Genomic DNA, 19,044 nt, shown 5'->3' with positions numbered 1-19,044 from the left:
TAAATACATCATACCAGATGGGGAATGGGGACGGGGATGTCTGGTGCCTAGTATCAGAAACAAAAGGGTTGGAAAGGAAAAGGCAAAATCTGATCAAGGCAGTGCTTTTTTTTTAAGTGTCTCCAGCGACAATTAAGCAAAAGTAGTTCCAAAAATCAAACTAAGACTGAAACTGAAATGACAGTTTTGCATACTGCTTCAGAAGTTGAACAGTTTTCAGAACATAACTTGGCCCTAGAATACAAACCAAATTAAGTTCTTCAGGATCAAGGATTGAAACTCAACGCATCTGAAAATGCTATAATGCCAGGGTGTGTCAGAGGTTGCCTGAGCTCTTATATCCCAGCTTGATCACAGAGATCACTGGCAGAAATGTCATCGGTGAGGCTCTTTTGACAACAGCAAGAAAATGAGCCTTTAGTGCAGGGGTAGGCAACCTAAGGCCCAGGGGCCGGGTGCGGCCCAATCGCCTTCTCAATCCGGCCCATGGAGGGTCCAGGATTCAGCATGTTTTTACATGAGTAGAATGTGTGCTTTTATTTAAAATGCATCTCTGGGTTATTTGTGGGGCATAGGAATTCATTCATTCCCCCCCCCCCAAAAAAAATATAGTCTGGCCCACCACATGGTCTGAGGGATTGTGGACCGGCCCCCTGCTGAAAAAGGTTGCTGACCCCTTCTTTAGTGTATTCAGCCCAATCCTGTGCAATACTCTGCCAAAAAATTCAGGAAGAACTTTCTGTGTCAAGTTTTAATTGCCTGCTGAAAACTTCTGTTCCTCCAGGCAATAAAGACTGCACCTTCTGCAATGGCTACTTGAAGCCTGTTTTCACCTTTTAATGGTTTTTATTGCACGGTTTTGTGTTTTTATTGCTGCAATGCTCACCAGATGGTGGGCAAGGTTTGTGGCCCAGCGCATGGCCCCACCGTCCTCCCGAAGCCCTGCCGCTCTGCTGGCCATTGCTACGCCCCCCTTGGCCATCACGGTCCCTTCTGGGTTTCCGCCAAAACCCAATTTCAAATTGACCAATCCGCAGTGGCTGGTGGGGAGGGGCAGAGGAGCAGTCTGTGATTGAGCAGGCTTCTCAATAGTCCACTCCAAAGATTTAAAAGGGGGCCGGAACCGACTCCAGAGGCGCAGTCAACCCTGGAGCATCATCACCCACTAGGCCCTCCCTCTAATTATACCCTTTCTTACAAGCTAACCTTTTTCCTTTCCGGGTACATGGGTGTTGCTACATTCGGTCGATGGTTGCTGTTTTTTCAGAACGGGGAAGGAATTTTCCCTGCTCTGCAGGTTTTGCCTTGCCCGTAGCAATTGTCACAACTTTGGCAGTTTTAGGCCTTGGGCGGAAACCTTTAGTCCAGCAATCGAAGGGGTGGTGTGGTGACTTTCTCCTTTTGCAGAGGCAATATCGGAGTTCCCCATTAAAGGGGTCTTGAGGGGAGTCTCTGACCACAAACGCATAGCACTGGGCCATAGAACTCCCCTCAGCAACGTGGAAGGGGGGCTAGCTGTGTAAGCGCACATTTTGCAGTGTCCCCATGTTCCCAATTGACCCTGTCTTGCCTCAGACCCCCAATGGAGAACACAGCGAGGGGCTGAGAGGAATACACACCCAATGCCTAAGCCAAGGTTTCCTACATCTGAAATTTTTAATAAAGTTGTGGCCATTTTAATCCCAAATATATTGTCATGTGATTTCCTTGATCCGTGGTTTGGCTCCCAGAGGTGGGTAGGACTGCGCCCTGGCACGCAAACTGCTTCAACATATTTTTATGCCCCTGTGTGTATATTTTTTTATAAAAGAACTTGTCATTTGAACTACAGTGATCCTGCCACTTGGCCTAATTTTCTGAACAAATGTGATAGCCATGTGCAACAAATTTTGGTGGGATTTTGGTGGACTTCCCCAAGATAATCATAAAAGAATATTCTCCATCTATCTTTTTACACAGAGAGTTGCCAGTGGAGAAACTATTAACGGCCAATAGTTTCAGTGTTCCCTGCCAATAAATGTGTGTTCTCTTTTTGTTGCAAACTGTGTTCCTGTAGCATTTCTGGAATGACCGCTCCCCACATCAAATGGGGGGCGCCTTTTGCGTGGTCGCCCACAGCCCCCCGGATCCCAGTGTGGCTCCTGGTAGTTTGGGCTGGCTTCATCCTCCCCAGGCTGGATACTTGGAGGTCTCCGCCTACCTCAGCCAATCGCCCAATCCCGCCTAGGGAGGCGTTGCCAGGGAATCAGCCAGGTAAGGGGAGGGACCACCCTGCCCACACAACAGAAGGTGAATCCTACCTCCGAAGCATTAGTTGGCTCCAGAGCTTCTCCCACCCTGCCCTCCCTCAGTTAAGTCTTCTTTTGCAGGTTAACCTCTTCTCCACTACGTCAGGGTCGCTGTTGAAGGGCCGGAAAGGAATTTTCCTGCATTGGCAGGTATTGCCTTTCCCGTAGCAAAACATCACAACTTTGGCGGTTTCAGGCCTTGGACGGAATCCTTTAGTCTATCTTCCTAAATGGGGGGGGGGGCGTGAAGCGGTGACCCACGCCCCCCCTTGCAGCGGTGATCCCAGGGTTCCCCGTTAAAAGGGTCTTGAGGGGAGGCATTGGCCATACTCCGAGAGGTTGTCATTGCTCTCCCTTCCAATGGTGGCGAAACGGGGGGGGGGGGGGGGCTCTCTGCTTGAATATACGTTCTCCAGAGCCAGCCCAATCCCCACACATTCTGGATAACCCTGATGTCTCCCAGATCCCTGGCTGGGGACTGGGAAGGATAAACGCCCAGTGCCTGAGCCAAGGTCTCCCTACATCTGGAATTTAATAAAGTTGTGGCCAATTTTAATCCCATAGCACGTTGTCTTGAGTCATTATTCCACTTGGGGGTCGCCTGGGGTTGGGAGGACTCCGCCTGTCCACGCAATATACAAATATGTATTTAATATAAGAACATTTTTCTTAAATTCTCTTTAAGTTTTATACTTTGTGGACAATTCCTTTTATACGATTTCAAGCATGGTTGGGTCTCCTTACAATGTAAGATGTTGTGCAGCTACTCACAAAAGGTAACTTTATTTTATATTAATGGCCCTTAACTTTTATTTTTTTTCTCTCCTTTCTCTCCTGCTTGCCCCTCTCCTCCCTGTCCAAAACAGGCTAGGACCAAAAAACCGCTGCGAGTGTGTCGGAGCCAAAAAGCTGACAGTCTATCAGTTGGGGAACTATATTGATAAGGATAAGCTTGCTGCTGTCACAGAAAGGCGCGAGAAGGAATTTGTGGATTATCAGCGAAGGTAATGTTAACTTACCCACGTGAACCAGAACTGCATTTTCAAGAACTTTACAACGTAACTGGAAGGGTTGTGGTGGGTCATAAGGGTTATCTTCATGGATTTGACCAGGGATGGGGAACCTGTGTTCACCCGCCTCCCTGCTGAAATATGTTATTGTACTCTAGCTCCCATCAGCCCCAGCTGGCATGGTTGATGTTCTGGGATGGAGGCAATCACATCTGGAGTGTTACAGGTTCCCCATATCTGGATTAGGCAAAAAAAATGTTGTTGTCTCTACATCAGATTATTAGAGGACCATGCAGTACTTTCCCAAAAGCTTCAGTTCCTTGAAGTTATAGTTAACTTGGTCTCCCATATAAATGCCACTTTCCCCAGCAGCAACAGCATCTCAAAATAAAACCTGGACCACAGTTAAAAGCCTCTTGAAATCAACGTAATTCATTTGCACTCTTCCTTGAAATGAATGCTCCTTTACAAATGTGTGTACCCAAATCAAAATCCAGCGGCTATCATAGCATCTGATGACATTCAGTTCTAAAAGTTAGTAGTACTGAAAGTTAATTTCTCATGCTTTTGGATGCAAACTTCCATCATCCCCAACCAACGTTGAGACATGCTTGAGGGAACTGAGATAATGGAGAAGATTTGGCTTAGTTCTCCTTATTTACGCACCCCTTTTCATTTTTTTAAATTAATGAACTTTTTTTTGCAAATTTATAAAGAAAGAGATATATAAAAGAGTATAGTAAAAGCTATGGTTTTCCCAGTAGTGATGTATGGAAGTGAGAGCTGGACCATAAAGAAGGCTGATCGCCGAAGAATTGATGCCTTTGAATTATGGTGCTGGAGGAGACTCTTGAGAGTCCCATGGATTGCAAGAAGATCAAACCTCTCCATTCTGAAGGAAATCAGCCCTGAGTGCTCACTGGAAGGACAAATCATGAAGCTGAGGCTCCAGTACTTTGGCCATCTCATGAGAAGAGAATCATAGAATCATAGAATCATAGAATCATAGAGTTGGAAGAGACCACAAGGGCCATCGAGTCCAACCCCCTGCCAAGCAGGAAACACCTCCCTGAAGACTCCCTGGAAAAGACCCTGATGTTGGGAAAGATGGAGGGCACAAGGAGAAGGGGACGACAGAGGACGAGATGGTTGGACAGTGTTCTCGAAGCTGCTAGCATGAGTTTGACCAAACTGCGGGAGGCAGTGGAAGACAGAAGTGCCTGGCGTGCTCTGGTCCATGGGCTCACGAAGAGTCGGACATGACTAAACGACTAAAAAACAAACAGAAAGAGAAAGCAGGAGATGGTGGAAAAAGGGAGAGGAAAAACCCACTGGTTTGCAATAACAAATACAATTAGCATCTCTACGTCCATCTTACATTACACATACAAACTGATATACGCCATCCAAATGTCCTTGTAGGTGGCCAAATGAAATTGAGGTGACTTGTAACAATGCTTTCTATAAACACCAATCCCCACAGCAGAGCGGCATTCCAAGGGTCTGGGCGCTCACTCAGGGTTCATGTTTCCTTTGGAAATGAGGCACAGCGGAGACCGGGGTGTCTTTAGGAGATATGGTTTATTTACACACATATACAACCTGAGCCTATAATGTAGGAGCTTACAGCGTTACACCCCAGGAGGGTTACATTTCTCCCATTCCTGCAGCCTTGAATTCCAACCGCTGGCCCCCCCTCTTCAGCTTGCTGCGTTTACCAAAATGCACCATTTCACATTACAGAGAAACTGTAACCTTAAACCTCTACTACGACTGCTACTCATATTTGTCTCTGCTAAATAACACAGAGTTCAGGGAGGAGAGGCCACACCCCTTTGCCATCTTAGCTCATGGCTCAGTTGCCTGTCTTTGTTCCCTTCTAATGGCCCATTTTCTCCCAAGCAATTTCCTGGTAGGGGGCAGGAAACCTGGCCTGTGTTTTGACACTGTTAAATTCAGCACCTGGCAGCCCGTCTTAATACTCCAAGCATTGGTTAACGCCCACTAGATCCAGCACGATTAGAGTGATGAATTTAGCCGTTGGGTGAGTCAAGGCACACACAAACCCATAATAATATGTTCACATGTAGCAAGAGCATTTAGTTCTTCAGTCCATTGTGTAATAGGTGGCGAAGGTTTATCCTTCCAGGCCTGAAGTATTGAGTCTCTCTTGTGGAAAATGTGGCTGACAACTCCTGAGGCAAAGGTGTGTTAGTCATGAGGGACTGTGGGTGCTCTTGTGCTGGTTATAGGATTCCCAGAGAGACGTTGTGAGAACAGCATGTTGTATTAGCTGGAACATGGGCCACATTCACAATATATATTTCAAGCACTAATCATACCCTGCAATGAAAACAGGGACGTCCTTTTACTATTACTATTTTACTATTATTATTCCCCACCCATCTGACTGGGTTGCTCCAGCCGCTCTGGGCAGCTTCCAACATATATAAAAACACAATAAGACATTAAACAAATTTGAACATACCCTATGCAGGGCTCCGTTCAGATGTCTTCTAAAGGTTGTCTAGTTACTTATCTCATTGACTCGAGGGTTGCATAACTCCATTTTTTGGATGAAAATAGGAAAAACAGAGGGACATGGATGGTGCTGTGGGTTAAACCACAGAGCCTAGGACTTGCCAATCAGAAGGTCGGCGGTTCGAATCCCCACGACGGGGTGAGCTCCCGTTGCTCGGTCCCTGCTCCTGCCAACCTAGCAGTTCGAAAGCACCTCAAAGCCCCTTGCCGATTATGCCACATTAACAGTTATGGCTCTCCCTCCCCCCACCCCCCAATTCTGAGAGCTCTAGTTCATTAAGGCTGCTGAGAGTAGTCAGGAGACCCCTGTTCCCCTCACAGAGCTACAATTCCCAGAGGGATTTTTTGTCAAACCACTACGCCTGAGGAGAATTCTGGGGGGGGGGGGGGATAACTCTTTGTAGCTGTTTACACATTTGCATATATTCTGTATCTCACGCACTCCCACCTCTGATTTGGAAAGTGGTGCATGCATGTCGCTAAGCACAATAAATATGTAACCTGCCTTGCCTTGTGAAATACTGTGTTCTGTCGCATTTTCCCACAAATCGCCTTCAATCCTACTTGAGAAAAAGAATGGTCTGGCTGTGTTTTAAGTTGTCAGTTTCTACGCAGCCTTTGTTATGATCTATAGTTGGACCTAGTCGCTGTACAGTATTGTGATGTTGTTCAAGCCTGCAAGTTAATTATCCCAGAGAAAACGGTGCCAGTTGCTCTGCTCAAAGTGTGTATTTTGGGCAGGTGGGCTATTTTTTATTTTACTTTTTAAACAGTTTCCTTGCCTGTGATTCCCACACTCGCAACATGGCTTCTGAAGACTCAAGTCCTGTCTCTTTGCTTTGACCTAGGTATCCCTTCGAGACAAAAGATGTCCTTATTGCTCAGCCAAACACCCCTTTAAGCTATCCGATTCAAGGAGCTGAGGTGATGCCTTTGCACACCATGGTAATTCCAGGTATGTTAACAGACGTAGCTGAATGACATTTGGCAACATTAAACAGTTAATAAAGGTTATTGCAGCCAACTCCATAAATCAAGCTTTGCTGGACTTGGTGGGGTGTGGGGAACGGAAAATTGGAAGAGTATTAATGGCAGACCTGTGCTTGCTTTTGTTCTTTAAAGGGCTTGGTTTCCATGGAGCAAGTACAGAAAACCTCCAGGTAACTTTGTGTTCTCATTAATTATGTTTCATTGTATGCTCCCACTTTCTGAATTATCAAACAACGCAGCTGAAAGAGTCAATGCATAACAATGGAATGGATAGCATGGTTGAGATTGTATCTGGTGACAAGCATGGGACATACAAAACTAGCAGTCCAGATTCCAAGCTCTGAAAGCTGGTTGGGTCTTGAATGTTGTTTCCCTGAAAGAAGCAGGCATCCATGACCCATCTAAAACATTTTGTTGCCAGAGGAAGAAAACATTATTTATTCCACTGCTTTTTTTTAAGGCATATTTCTCAAGTACCAGTAGCTCCTTTTCACATTTTAGAAATGGGGCTTTCTTAGTACAAAATAGGTGACACAAAATAAAAATGCCTCCACATGGAAATGCACCACTGCTGGTAAACACCCAGCTCACAAAGCTTACTCACAGAGCTCTCATAGAATCATGGAGTTGAAAGGGATTCCAAGCGTCATCTAGTCCAAACCCCCCCCTCCCCAATTAAGGAATCTTTTTTTAAAAAAAATATTAGTATTCAATTACAAGCATCCAAAATAAGCCTCATTATATCCATATCAAATCACAATACCAAATCAAATATCAAACATCAAGTAATCAACTTTCCAATTGTATAATTTTGGTGCCTCCTCCCCCCCTCGCATGCTAGAATTACAGGTTTGGTAAATTATTTTAATTCTGCTTCTAAAGTCTAATTTAATCCAGTTACATTCCAATCAAAATAATAATCCATGTTCTGCAAGTCAGGAATCTCAACTAGATCATCCATGACATGTTGTTGTTGTTTAGTTGTTTAGTTGTGTCTGACTCTTCAGGACACCATGGATCAGAGCACACCAGGCATTCCTGTCTTCCACTGCCTCCCGCAGTTTGGTCAAACTCATGCTGGTAGCTTCGAGAACACTGTCCAACCATCTCGTCCTCTGGCATCCCCTTCTCCTTGTGCCCTCCATCTTTCCCAACATCAGGGTCTTTTCCAGGGAGTCTTCTCTTCTCATGAGGATCCAAACTCTGCTTACAAACCTCCAAGGAATTAGAGTCACAGCTTCCCAAGGGAGTCTGTCCCACTGTCGAACAGCTTGCTGTCAGAAATGTCTTCTGAAGTTGTGTCTGAGCCTCCTTCCTTGTAACTTGAAGCCATGGGTGTCCTGCCTTCCAGAACAGGCCTTGCTCCATCCTCCATGTGTCAGCCCTTAAGATCTTAGAAGATGGCTATCGTATCTCCTCCCAGTCTCCTCTTTTCCAGGCTAAACCTACCCAGCTCCTTCAACTGTTCCTCATAAGGCTTGGTTTCCGGACCCTTGATCTTCCCAATCGCCCTCCTCTGTGCACATTCCAGCTTGTCAGCATCCTTCTTAAATTGTGGTACCCAGAATTGGACATCCCCTGATTTCTGACCTTCTGTTTACCCCCCCATTTCCTGCTGATGTCCGTTTCTGTATCACCTGATTTAGATGAAAATGGAGGGGTTTTATTTGCTCCTAAGACTTTTTTTGGGACCCAAAATCTCCAGGTGATCCTACAAGCTTCATTTGGTGCTCTCAACACCCTGGCTGATGTATCCCAAGACGTGGTAGGTGGGCGAGGGGAAAAGAAGCTGACCATCTCTACTCCCCATGTGAAGCTATTGAATTACATCCTGGAACACATCACGTACACAAATACAGAGTATCTACTCGATGTTGTGGATCTGGGTGAGTTGGATTGCTGTTGCGGGACAAGCATTGATTGCCCTTTGACTTCACCAGCCTGAAATCCGTGTTATAATTATTGCAAGACGCTTTTGAGCAGCTTTCCGGCCATTCTCCCTTTTGAACGAATGCCACAAGGAGGCAGCGAATTATTATCTTTTCAGATCTTGCTTTATTTCTTGATAAAATGCTTTGCGATGTTGAAAATGGCTTGTCCTCCTCGTTTTGAAGACCTGGGGGCGGGGGATTGGAAAAGTTTTGTGGAAGAATATTGCTGCCCAGTCAGAACTGACATTTGAGATGGTTGATTAAAATAGGCACCCTCTAAATAGCACTCAAAGCAGAGAAAATGATAGGTTCCTGCATTGCAGGACAAGCCGATCAGAAGGTTGGCGGTTTGAATCCCCACGACGGGGTGAACTCCCGTTGCTCAGTCCCTGCTCCTACCAACCTATCAGTTCGAAAGCACCTCAAAGTGCAAGTAGATAAATAGGCACCACTCCAGCAGGAAGGTAAATGGCGTTTCCGTGCGCTGCTCTGGTTTGCCAGAAGCGGCTTAGTCATGCCTGCCACATGACCCGGAAGCTGTACGCCGGCTCCCTCGGCCAGTAAAGCGAGATGAGCACCGCAACCCCAGAGTCGGCCACGACTGGACCTAATGTTCAGGGGTCCCTTTACCTTTACTCCCCAATATAACTGCTCACTTACCCCATCATCAAGGGTCAAAATAAACAGCCAGTGTTTTTTTTTTTCCAGAAGGCAGCCTTCTCCCGCATTCACCACTCACATGCTGGTTTTGTACCTTAGAATCACAGAATTATAGAACTGTAAAGTTGGAAGGGACCCTGATCATCTAGTCTAACTTCCTGCAATGCAGGAATATGCAGCTCTCCCCTACGAGGATCGAACCTGCAACCTTGGCATTATCAGCACCATGCTTTAGCCAACTGAGCTATCCGGACTGATCTTTTAAAAGACATGGGCATTGCCTGCTAAGAGACACTTAAAACAGAAGGGTGGATTCCACCACTTTTGGAGTATGGCTTGCATATTCCTATAAGTGGGGTGTGTGTGTGTTTATGGTCCCAAGTGCCATCTGAACTATGGAAGCCAAGAAACGGACAACTGCTGACCGACCTATCCATTGCTTTCCAGTGACATTTACCATGGGGACTCATCAGGTGAGGTTTCCTGTGACCATCCGGCAGCCGGGCCTTCCTAAGCTGTTTGACCCAGGGCCAGGTGAGCTTCTGATGCCCATTCAAATAGCAAAACCATGATGACGTAACACCTTTATTGTCTCTCTTAACCAGAGGTGGGTAGAAGGTAGGTAGGTCTCTGGATGACTTTAAGCCAAACAACAAAGGTTTCTAATCCTGAAGAACAGCAACAACAACATAATGCTTCCACCTACCGCCTCAAATCATACCGCTGAAATGACGGGAGGCAGGGGTGGTTGCAGCCTGTAATGGATTTCTCTATGGAAGGACTGTGAGCTCAAGTTCTGGTACTCAAAACAAATTCCTGGGCTCAGAATTCCTTAATGCTAAATATATGTCCTTTGTAGATGGATCTTGGGGTTCTGGCAGAAAAACAAAATAGATGTGCAGCATAAAGATATGCTGCAGCTAGACTGGTGACTGGGCGTGGCCACCAAGACCATATAACACCGGTCCTGAAAGACCTATATTGGCTCCCAGTACGTTTCCGAGCACAATTCTGAGCACAGTGGGTTTCCACTGAAATGAGGCTGCATTTTAAGTTGTACTTTAATCCTGTTTTTATGTTGTATTTTAATCAATTGTTTTTATACTTGATGTTAGCCGCCCTGAGCCCGGTCTTGGCCAGGGAGGGCGGGGTATAAATAAACTAAACTAAACTAAAATAAAATAATTCAAAGTGTTGGTGCTGACCTTTAAAGCCCTAAATCAGGCATCCCCAACCTGCAGCCCTCCAGATATATTTGCCTACAACTCCCATGATCCCTAGCTAACAGGACCAGTGGTCAGGGATGATGGCAATTGTAGTCCAAAACATCTGGAGGGGCGAAGGTTGGGGGTGCCTGCCCTAAATGGTGTCGGCCCAGTATACCTGAAGGAGCGTCTCCACCCCCATTGTTCAGCCCAGACACTGAGGTCCAGCGCCGAGGGCCTTCTGGCAGTTCCCTCTCTGCAAAAAGCGAGGTTACACTTACAGGGAACCAAGCAGAGGGCCTTCTTGGTAGTGGCACCTGACCTGTGGAACGCCCTCCCGTCAGATGTCAAGGAAATAGCTATCTGACTTTTAGAAGACATCTGAAGGCAGCCCTGTTTAGGGAAGTTTTGATGTTTGATGTTTTATTATGTTTTAATATTCTGTTGGGAGCCGCCCAGAGTGGCTGGGAAAACCCAGCCAGCTGGGTGGGGTATAAATAATTTATTATTGTTATTATTTTTATTTATTACATCTTGTAGAAAGATCAAATAGAACACCTCAATGCAGACACAAACATTTTATGGTGGGGCAGGAGTAATCAGTGTGGTGCCTTGCGAATGTTGGTCTATAGCTCTCATCATCCCTGACCATTGACTTCACTAGTTGGGGCTGACATGCCCTCCAACGTTTCTCCGATGAAAATAGGGATGTCCTATTCCATAAGGGTAATTATTATTATGAGTGGCTCCCAACATATATAAAAGCATATTAAAACATTAAAAAACTTCTCTATACAGGGCTGCCTTCAAATGTCTTCAAAATGTTGTGTAGTTACTCATCTCCTTGGCTTGGGAGTTGCATAACTCCAGGCCCTCCAACGTTTCTGTGGTGAAAACAGGGGCGTCCAAAGGGAAAGCAGGGCATTCCAGGATCAGATCAAATCAGAAACCAGGGCGGCTTCCTGTAAATCCAGACTGGCCCTGGAAAATAGGGACACTTGGGGGGTCTGGGCTGATAGAGGGCACCACATGGGCTACTTCTGTGGTAGGGAAGAGAAGGTACTTCAACTCTGCAGAAGGTGACCTAAGCAGGCACCCAGAGTGAAAACAGTGGCTCAGGAACAGAACCTTCAAGGAAGAGGCCTACATTGGGTTGTGGTAGGAAATGTTTCTATAATGGTACCTCAGGTTAAGTACTTAATTTGTTCCGGAGGTCCGTTCTTAACCTGAAACTGTTCTTAACCTGAAGCACCACTTTAGCTAATGGGGCCTCTAGCTGCGGCCGCGCCGCTGGAGCACGATTTCTGTTCTCATCCTGAAGCAATGTTCTTAACCTGAGGTACTATTTCTGGGTTAGCGGCGTCTGTAACCTGAAGCATATGTAACCTGAAGCGTATGTAACCCGAGGTACCACTGTACTTGAATGAGAGGCTGAATACAAGACTCCTAGAGTACAGTCGTGGGAAACAAACCCACATGGGTTGTTGAGTGTGTTGGCTCACTCTTCCTTCCCTTTCTTTGTCCCTCAGATTACAACATCAGCAATATGGTGACCATCACAACCAAGACTTTCTTGCGCTACCACAAGCTTAGGGTCCTCCTTGAGAGCATACGGCAGTATTATCCACATATGAAGGTCATTGTGGCAGACGACAGCGAACACCCTGAGATGATTCAACAAGCCAACGTTGAGCAGTACATTATGCCCTTTGGAAAGGTACCTACCGACATGTGCAGATGTGGCTTCTTCCACTACTGAGAGGGATTTCCCAGCTCCTGGTCAAGTGAACCAATCCTGGGCCTTTCTGACAGCAATGTGGCAGGTGACATGGAGAAGCTCGATGGGCCATGATGTATGCTAGGAATGGGGAACCTGGTGGCCCTGTAGATGTTGCTGGACTACAACTCCCATCATTCCTGACCATTGGCCATGCTGGCTGGGGCTTATGGGAGCTGCAGTCCCAACAACCAAGCCAGATAGCTCAGTCACTAGAGCAGGCATAGGCAAACTCGGTCCTCCAGATGTTTTGGGACTACAACTCCCATCATCTCTAGCCAACAGGACCAGCGGTCAGGGATGATGGGAATTGTAGTCTCAAAACATCTGGAGGGCCGAGTTTGCCTATGCCTGCACTATAGCACAAGGCTCATAATTTCAGGGTTGTGGGTTTGAGCCCCGCATTGGGCGAAGAATCCTCCGTTGCAGGGGTTGGGCTTGATGACCCTTGGGGGTCTCTTCTAGCTCTACAATTCTGTGATTCTAATAAGCACTATAACACTGGGGTTCCCTGCCCCAGGTGTATGCTGAACTTCCAGACTTTGTGCCTAGTTCCTAGCTATTAAGAGAGACGATTCCCTCTTAATTTGATAGTTTGCGCTATAAATTTAAAGCAGTATCATATCATTTTTACAGTCACAGCTTCCGCCGAAGAATCCTAGGAGGTGAAGTTTGTGAAGGGTGCTGAGAGTTGTCAGGTGTCAGAGACCAGACTGAGGATTATAGCACTGATGAGGAATGGTGGGAACCTCCCCCTCTTCCTGCTCCTGATCAGGATCCTGAAGCTGCTCAGGAACAGTGGAGCAGTATAGATCTAGAGAATCGGTTTGTAGAGGGACATAGTTTGGAAAGCAACAGCTGGGCAGAGCTGAGAGGGGAACAGCTAGAAGCAGCAGAACAGGGAGAGAAAGAGAGAGATAACCGACTCCTCTTTGTTTGAGAGTGTCCAGCCTATCTCTCCACGGGCAAGGTGAGCTGATAAAGTTGCTACGCAGAAGGCTCAGTGGTTGGGAGATCAGGTTGCCAGAAGGGGAAGTGATGGTGACTTGTTGGGGGGGGGGACAACTTAATTGGAAGCACCTTCACTCAGAGAATGGCTGCTGTGTTCTTTTGCTGTGATCATTAAATGCTCTTAAACTGATAAGGGACTCTATGATTGCTTTGTTCTGGTGACGCACGGCCAAAGGAGGTGGGGGGGGGGGAGAGGAAGCCGTTTCTCCAAAGCCTGACATCAGGAGACTCCTAATACCCTTACAGAGCTACACTGGTCGGTCAATCACGACAGCCATGACATTTAAAGCACTCTTATGCCACTTTAAAGTGTATGGTGTTGATGTCTCTCTAAGGGCTTGTGAAACTCTCCACATCCTTGCCCTCGACTCCTGCCTTCTCTTTTTCTCAATGCCTCCTTTTGTTCTGTCATCTTCCAAAACACCCAGAGTCCAGGGCTTCTCATTCTCTGAACAGTACAGTGGGGTCTTAATCTGTTCCGGAAGTCTGTTCCAAAACCAAAGCATTCCAAAACCAAGGCACGCTTTCCCATAAAAAGTAATGCAAAATGGATTAATCCGTTCCAGACTTTTAAAAAAGACCCCTAAAACTGCAATGTAACATGAATTTTACTATCTAACAAGACCATTGATCCATAAAATGAAAGCAACAAACAATGTACCGCAGTCACACAATCAATCAGCAGCTGAACTGGGTTCCACACAGTCACAAAAACGAAACAAAAAAGCACTACAGAAACGCAAAATAAATAGCAAAAACAGATAGACCTCAGTGTTACACTCAAATTGGAAGTGTGGCACTCAAAACGGAAGTGTAACACTCAAAACGGAGAATGTTCGGCTTCTGAAAAAAGTTCGCAAACCGGAACACTTACTTCCGGGTTTGCAGTGTTTGGGTTCCAAGTTGTTTGAGTACCAAGGTGTTTGAGAACCAAGGTACCACTGTATTTTGGTGTCCTCTGTGTCCCAACTAAAATAGTTGAGAGCATTTACGAGAAGAGAGGCAACACGGAAAGAGGATCTTGCAGGGCTGGGGGAGAATGCCTTTCTCTGCTTCCCTCCCCAGGCAGGGCCATTTGCCACTAACTGCCCTGTGAGATGGAGTAGGAGAAGAGTGTATGTGTTGAGTAAAGAAGAGAGAGACCCAGAGTTTATTTGAGCTGAACTGTCCACACTTTTCCCACCCACCTATCTCCCGGGCCATCTGCCACCAACTATTGGCCTGTGAGTAGAATTGTGAAAACTTACATTTTTATATTGCTTTTTTTAAAAAATACCATTTATTGAAATATTTGGATGTTAATTGTAAGCGGCTTTGGAAGGGTTTTTTGGACTGCAACTCCCATCATTATTATTTACTATTTATTTCATTTCTATACCGCTTTATATTTTTAAGAAAAATATCAAAGCGGTTAACAGAATATTAAAACATCAATAAATCCATCTGAAGAAAGTCAAATATATAGAGTATACAGTCAAAGCAACATAATTAACAGAAAACTAAAATATTATCTTAAAGATTTCAAAATGAAACATTACAAAGGAGAGGTCAACTACAGAAGACGTATTTAACATAAACAAAAGTCAACCAAATAAAACCTTAAAACATTTTTTTAAAAAAAAACCACCATTGCTAAGTGAAGTCAAATATAAAAAGCACATTTAAAACAGCATAATTAACAAGAGGATAAAAGAAGTGCAAGTAGATAAATAGGTACCACTCTGGCGGGAAGGTAAACGGCATTTCCGTGCGCTGCTCTGGTTCGCCAGAAGTGGCTTAGTCATGCTGGCCACATGACCCGGACGCTGTACGCCGGCTCCCTCGGCCAATAAAGCGAGATGAGCGCTGCAACCCCAGAGTCGGCCACGACTGGACCTAATGGTCAGGGGTCCTTCTACCTTAAAATGTTATCGTAAGCATGACACGGCTGTTTGGCAGGCACAAAAAGATGGGCCAAAAGAATCCAATAGTTAGGGTTTGTTGTCAGGCATAGCGATGTCCCTCCATTCTCAGTAGGTGCCTCTTTAGAAGAGCTGGTGAGTCTGGGCCCCACCCGCTAGGCCAGGTGGAAAGGGCCTTGCAGGGAGCGGCCTTCACGACTCACAGCTGGGTGATGTCCCTCTGGTCTCCAGCTAAAAGGACCCAGTGGTCAGGGATGGTGGGAACTGTAGTCCAGAACAGCTGGAGTTTCGGAAACCCTGCTCTGAAGCCTTCCAACATCAGTGGCATAGTGCAATGTGAACGTGTTCATTCTAGGATCTAGGGGGGATATGTCTAGTTCTAAGCTTAGTGTTTCAGACATACTTGGGGGGGTTGGATGACCTGCCTGTGATTTCCATGAAAATGGCTCACGCTGCTTATTGTCTCACTCCAAGCAAGCAGAACTGTTTTCCTCTGACAGATACCTGGGTTTGTGTGTGCTGTGTGTGTGTAAGGAGGGATGCATTCAAATTTATCACCTGCCTTTCTCCCTGGATTTTGGCATTCCCAATTCCCCAGTCTGTCTCATTCCCTTTTAAAAATAAACATAAAAATATTTTTTATTAAATTTTACATAACAAATTTCAGTTTAAATGTATCAATTACCTTTACATTTAGGATTCTCAGAATCCCTTGACTCCTCCCTGCCCTTTTCTGGTTTCCGTTGTCCATCCCTTTTTATTCAACTTATCCCTTTTCTTCCAGTTTATTGTATCTATTATTAACTTTTCCGTTATATTCGGGAAGGCCACCAAGAAAGGCTGTCCTAAAGCCTTATATGGAAACATCAGGTGTAGCATCCAACTGACAGGCTGAATTTTATGCAGGGGGTGGAGGCAGATATTCTGCTGTGGAAAGAGCTCCCTTACAAAAACACACCACTGACATAGCCTGATACTCCTTCCTGATTCACTTCCTCAGGGCTGGTTTGCAGGAAGGAACCTGGCCATCTCTCAGGTCACGACCAAATACTACCTCTGGGTGGATGATGATTTCGTGTTCACCGCAAACACCAAGATCGAGAAACTAGTGGAAGTGTTGGAGAACAGCAACTTGGATGTGGTATGTATTTTTTTGCCATGCTGTCTGTCCACTAGCCTCCCAACCCAACTCTGGCCAGTGTAGATATTTTTCCTGCATTCCTAGAACAAGCCACACAACTGGAATGGGTCTGAGAGGTTAACGAACGGTTGCTCCTAACAACTTTTGGGTCCCATTTAACACAGTGTTTCCCAAACTTGGGTCTCAAGCTGTTTTTGGACTACAACTCCCATCATCCCTAGCTAGCAAGACCAGTGGTCGGGGGTGATGGGAATTGTAGTGCGAAAAACAGCTCGAGACCCACGTTTGGGAAACACTGCTCTAACAGATTCAATAGCATGTAAGGAGGCTGTGCTTTTAGGTTGCAGCTGTAACCTAGTTGAAGAAATCTTACACCACAATCCTGTGCATGTTTACTCAGAAGCAAGTTCCACTGTGCTCAGTAGGTCTGGTAAGAATGTGTAAGATTGCAGGCCAATTATCTGCATGCATTTAACTGCTCAGCAAAATCTGTATAAATTTGCATGTGGTTAAGAAAATGGCCGTTCGGAAGCATTTTTCGTTTTCGGACATTGCATCCACGTGTCACATGCAAGCATCATCTTTGAAGACTCCATGTGAGAATATCCTTCCATCTGTAGTCTGTCCAGATCAGGGGTCTGCAACCCGCGGCTCCGGAGCCGCATGTGGCTCTTTTACACCTTTACCGCTGCTCCGGGGCGGATACTAGCGAGGGGAGGAGGCGCATTGTGCGCCCCGACACTCCCCACTGTGGCAGGCGCTGTACTTGCTGTGACGTCGCATGGGGGCAGTGCGTGCGTTAGTCCCGACGTCACCTTCCCGCCCGCTGTCAGATCGCGGCTCTGGAGATATATTTGTTTTAAATGTCGCAATGGTTTTGCGGCTCCCAGGTTTTTTTTCCTTCGGAAATGGGTCCAAGTGGCTCTTTTTGTCTTAAAGGTTGCAGACCCCTGGTCCAGATTCTTCTTCTAGAAATAATTGCCAGTTTTAATATGTAACCAGCTGTCCAATTAGTTGGGTGCATCCTTTAGTCCAGGGATGGGGAAGTGTTGGACCTCCAAATATTGCTAGACTCCACCTCCATCCAGCATGGCCAGTGGTCAGGGATAGGGGAGTTGGAGCCCAACAATATCTACAGCTTCCCCAACCCTGCTGTGGAAAGGACTTGGCGTTTCAATGGCAGCAGTATCATGGTGAAGTCTGTCAAGTGCTGATAGGTGCCTGTGTGGTTTATAGGTCGGAGGCAGCGTTGGTGGCAATGACTACAAGTTTAAGGTCATCTATGAGGAAGGAGAGGACAGCAGTTGTCTGCACATCCGATATGGCTCTTACCACCGCTTGAAAGGCTTTCCCAATTGTGTGGTCGCCAGCGGCGTAGTCAACTTCTTCCTCGCTCGTACTGAGGAGAGCAGGCGTGTTGGGTTTGACCCTAAGCTGCAAAGGGTGGCTCACTCAGGTAAGGTCACATGCCCCACCCACTCCACAAACCTCCAGATTATATATAGTGCTAACATTGTCCCTGGTGCCGCTGTGGTCTAAAGCAGTGTTTCCCAACCTTTTTTGGGCAAAGGCACACTTGTTTCATGAAAAAAATCTCGAGGCACACCACCATTACAGCCCCGTGACGTCAGCGCGCAGCGACACGCCGGGAGGGACATGAATTGCTAGCAAATTACATAATCACCTCCTTGAGGGCTGGCTCATCTTCTCCAAAGGCAGAGCCCCATTAATTAACAGCACAGACTCACACCATAGCCAAGACGAGGGGGGAAAACCTCAATCATGCACAGTCATGCACATGTGGGGGCTAAATGAGGATGAAGACCGGGCAGAGAGCAGGGTTCAAATCACCCCACCTGGCCAGGACAATCCCTGGGTGCTCCCTTGGGCCACTCACCTGACCCACCTCGCAGGGCTGTTGTTGCGAGGATAACACGGGGAGAACCACGCGCGCCCCCAGGAGCTCCTTGGAGGAGAAAGCGGGCGATGAATGCAATGCACGAAATATATGAGAGGCGACCAGGTTTTGCAGGTGAGGGGCCCCCGCCAGCCTCCGCTTCCAACACCCGGCGCAACGACGCCGAAGTTTCCCCCCGGGCTCGGCTCGGGGAGCAGCGCTGCTCCCCCCCGGCTCCCCTTCGCCCTCCCGGCTCTCTCTGCCGCCCACTGGGGACCCCCCTCACCTGCCAAGTCCGGAGCGCCGGTGGAAGTTGCATGCTTGCATGCAGGGCGCCGCGTTGCCATTGCATTGCACTGCACTCCATGCAACGCCTGCACGCATGCATTGCCTTGCACGCCCGCCAAGGTGTCTCCCCGCGGTCCGATGCGTCCCCTCCGGCGCGGATGCAGCATTGCAAAAATAACCCCCCCCCCCCGACGCAGCCCTACCTGGGGGGCAGCCTCCGCCTCCGCCGCTCCGCCTCCGCGGGGGCGCAGGCAGGCTGCGCGGGGTCTGCGCGGAAGAGCCCCTGCCCGCCCGGCCGCCGCCGCCGCGCTCATTCCATGGCCGGGAGAAGAGCGCTTCAAACAAAACGCCCGGCCCACCAGGCCACGCTGGGAAACGTAGTTCGCGCACCCTGCGCGGGCGCG

General features: G+C 47.1%; 1 protein-coding gene across 2 annotated transcripts in view; it reads left to right on the top strand.

Annotated features, from left to right (window-relative positions):
- B4GALNT2 (beta-1,4-N-acetyl-galactosaminyltransferase 2 (SID blood group)) overlaps window positions 1–19,044 on the top strand; it is a 31,635-nt gene that overhangs the window by 6,913 nt on the left and 5,678 nt on the right. For both annotated transcript variants that reach the window (XM_083469957.1, XM_083469956.1), the window contains exons 3-10: window positions 3,155–3,292; window positions 6,688–6,794; window positions 6,962–6,999; window positions 8,535–8,715; window positions 9,868–9,954; window positions 12,155–12,342; window positions 16,315–16,455; window positions 17,692–17,911. In XM_083469957.1, the coding sequence (XP_083326083.1) occupies window positions 3,155–3,292; window positions 6,688–6,794; window positions 6,962–6,999; window positions 8,535–8,715; window positions 9,868–9,954; window positions 12,155–12,342; window positions 16,315–16,455; window positions 17,692–17,911 (1,100 nt within the window). The remainder of the gene's footprint in view (window positions 1–3,154; window positions 3,293–6,687; window positions 6,795–6,961; window positions 7,000–8,534; window positions 8,716–9,867; window positions 9,955–12,154; window positions 12,343–16,314; window positions 16,456–17,691; window positions 17,912–19,044) is intronic.

This window comes from Podarcis liolepis, assembly GCF_965112155.1.
Source record: "Podarcis liolepis genome assembly, chromosome: 13".
NCBI classification, from domain to species: Eukaryota; Metazoa; Chordata; class Lepidosauria; order Squamata; family Lacertidae; genus Podarcis; species Podarcis liolepis.
Note: the sequence above shows the minus strand (reverse complement) of the source record. Positions and strands in the feature narration are given on the sequence as shown.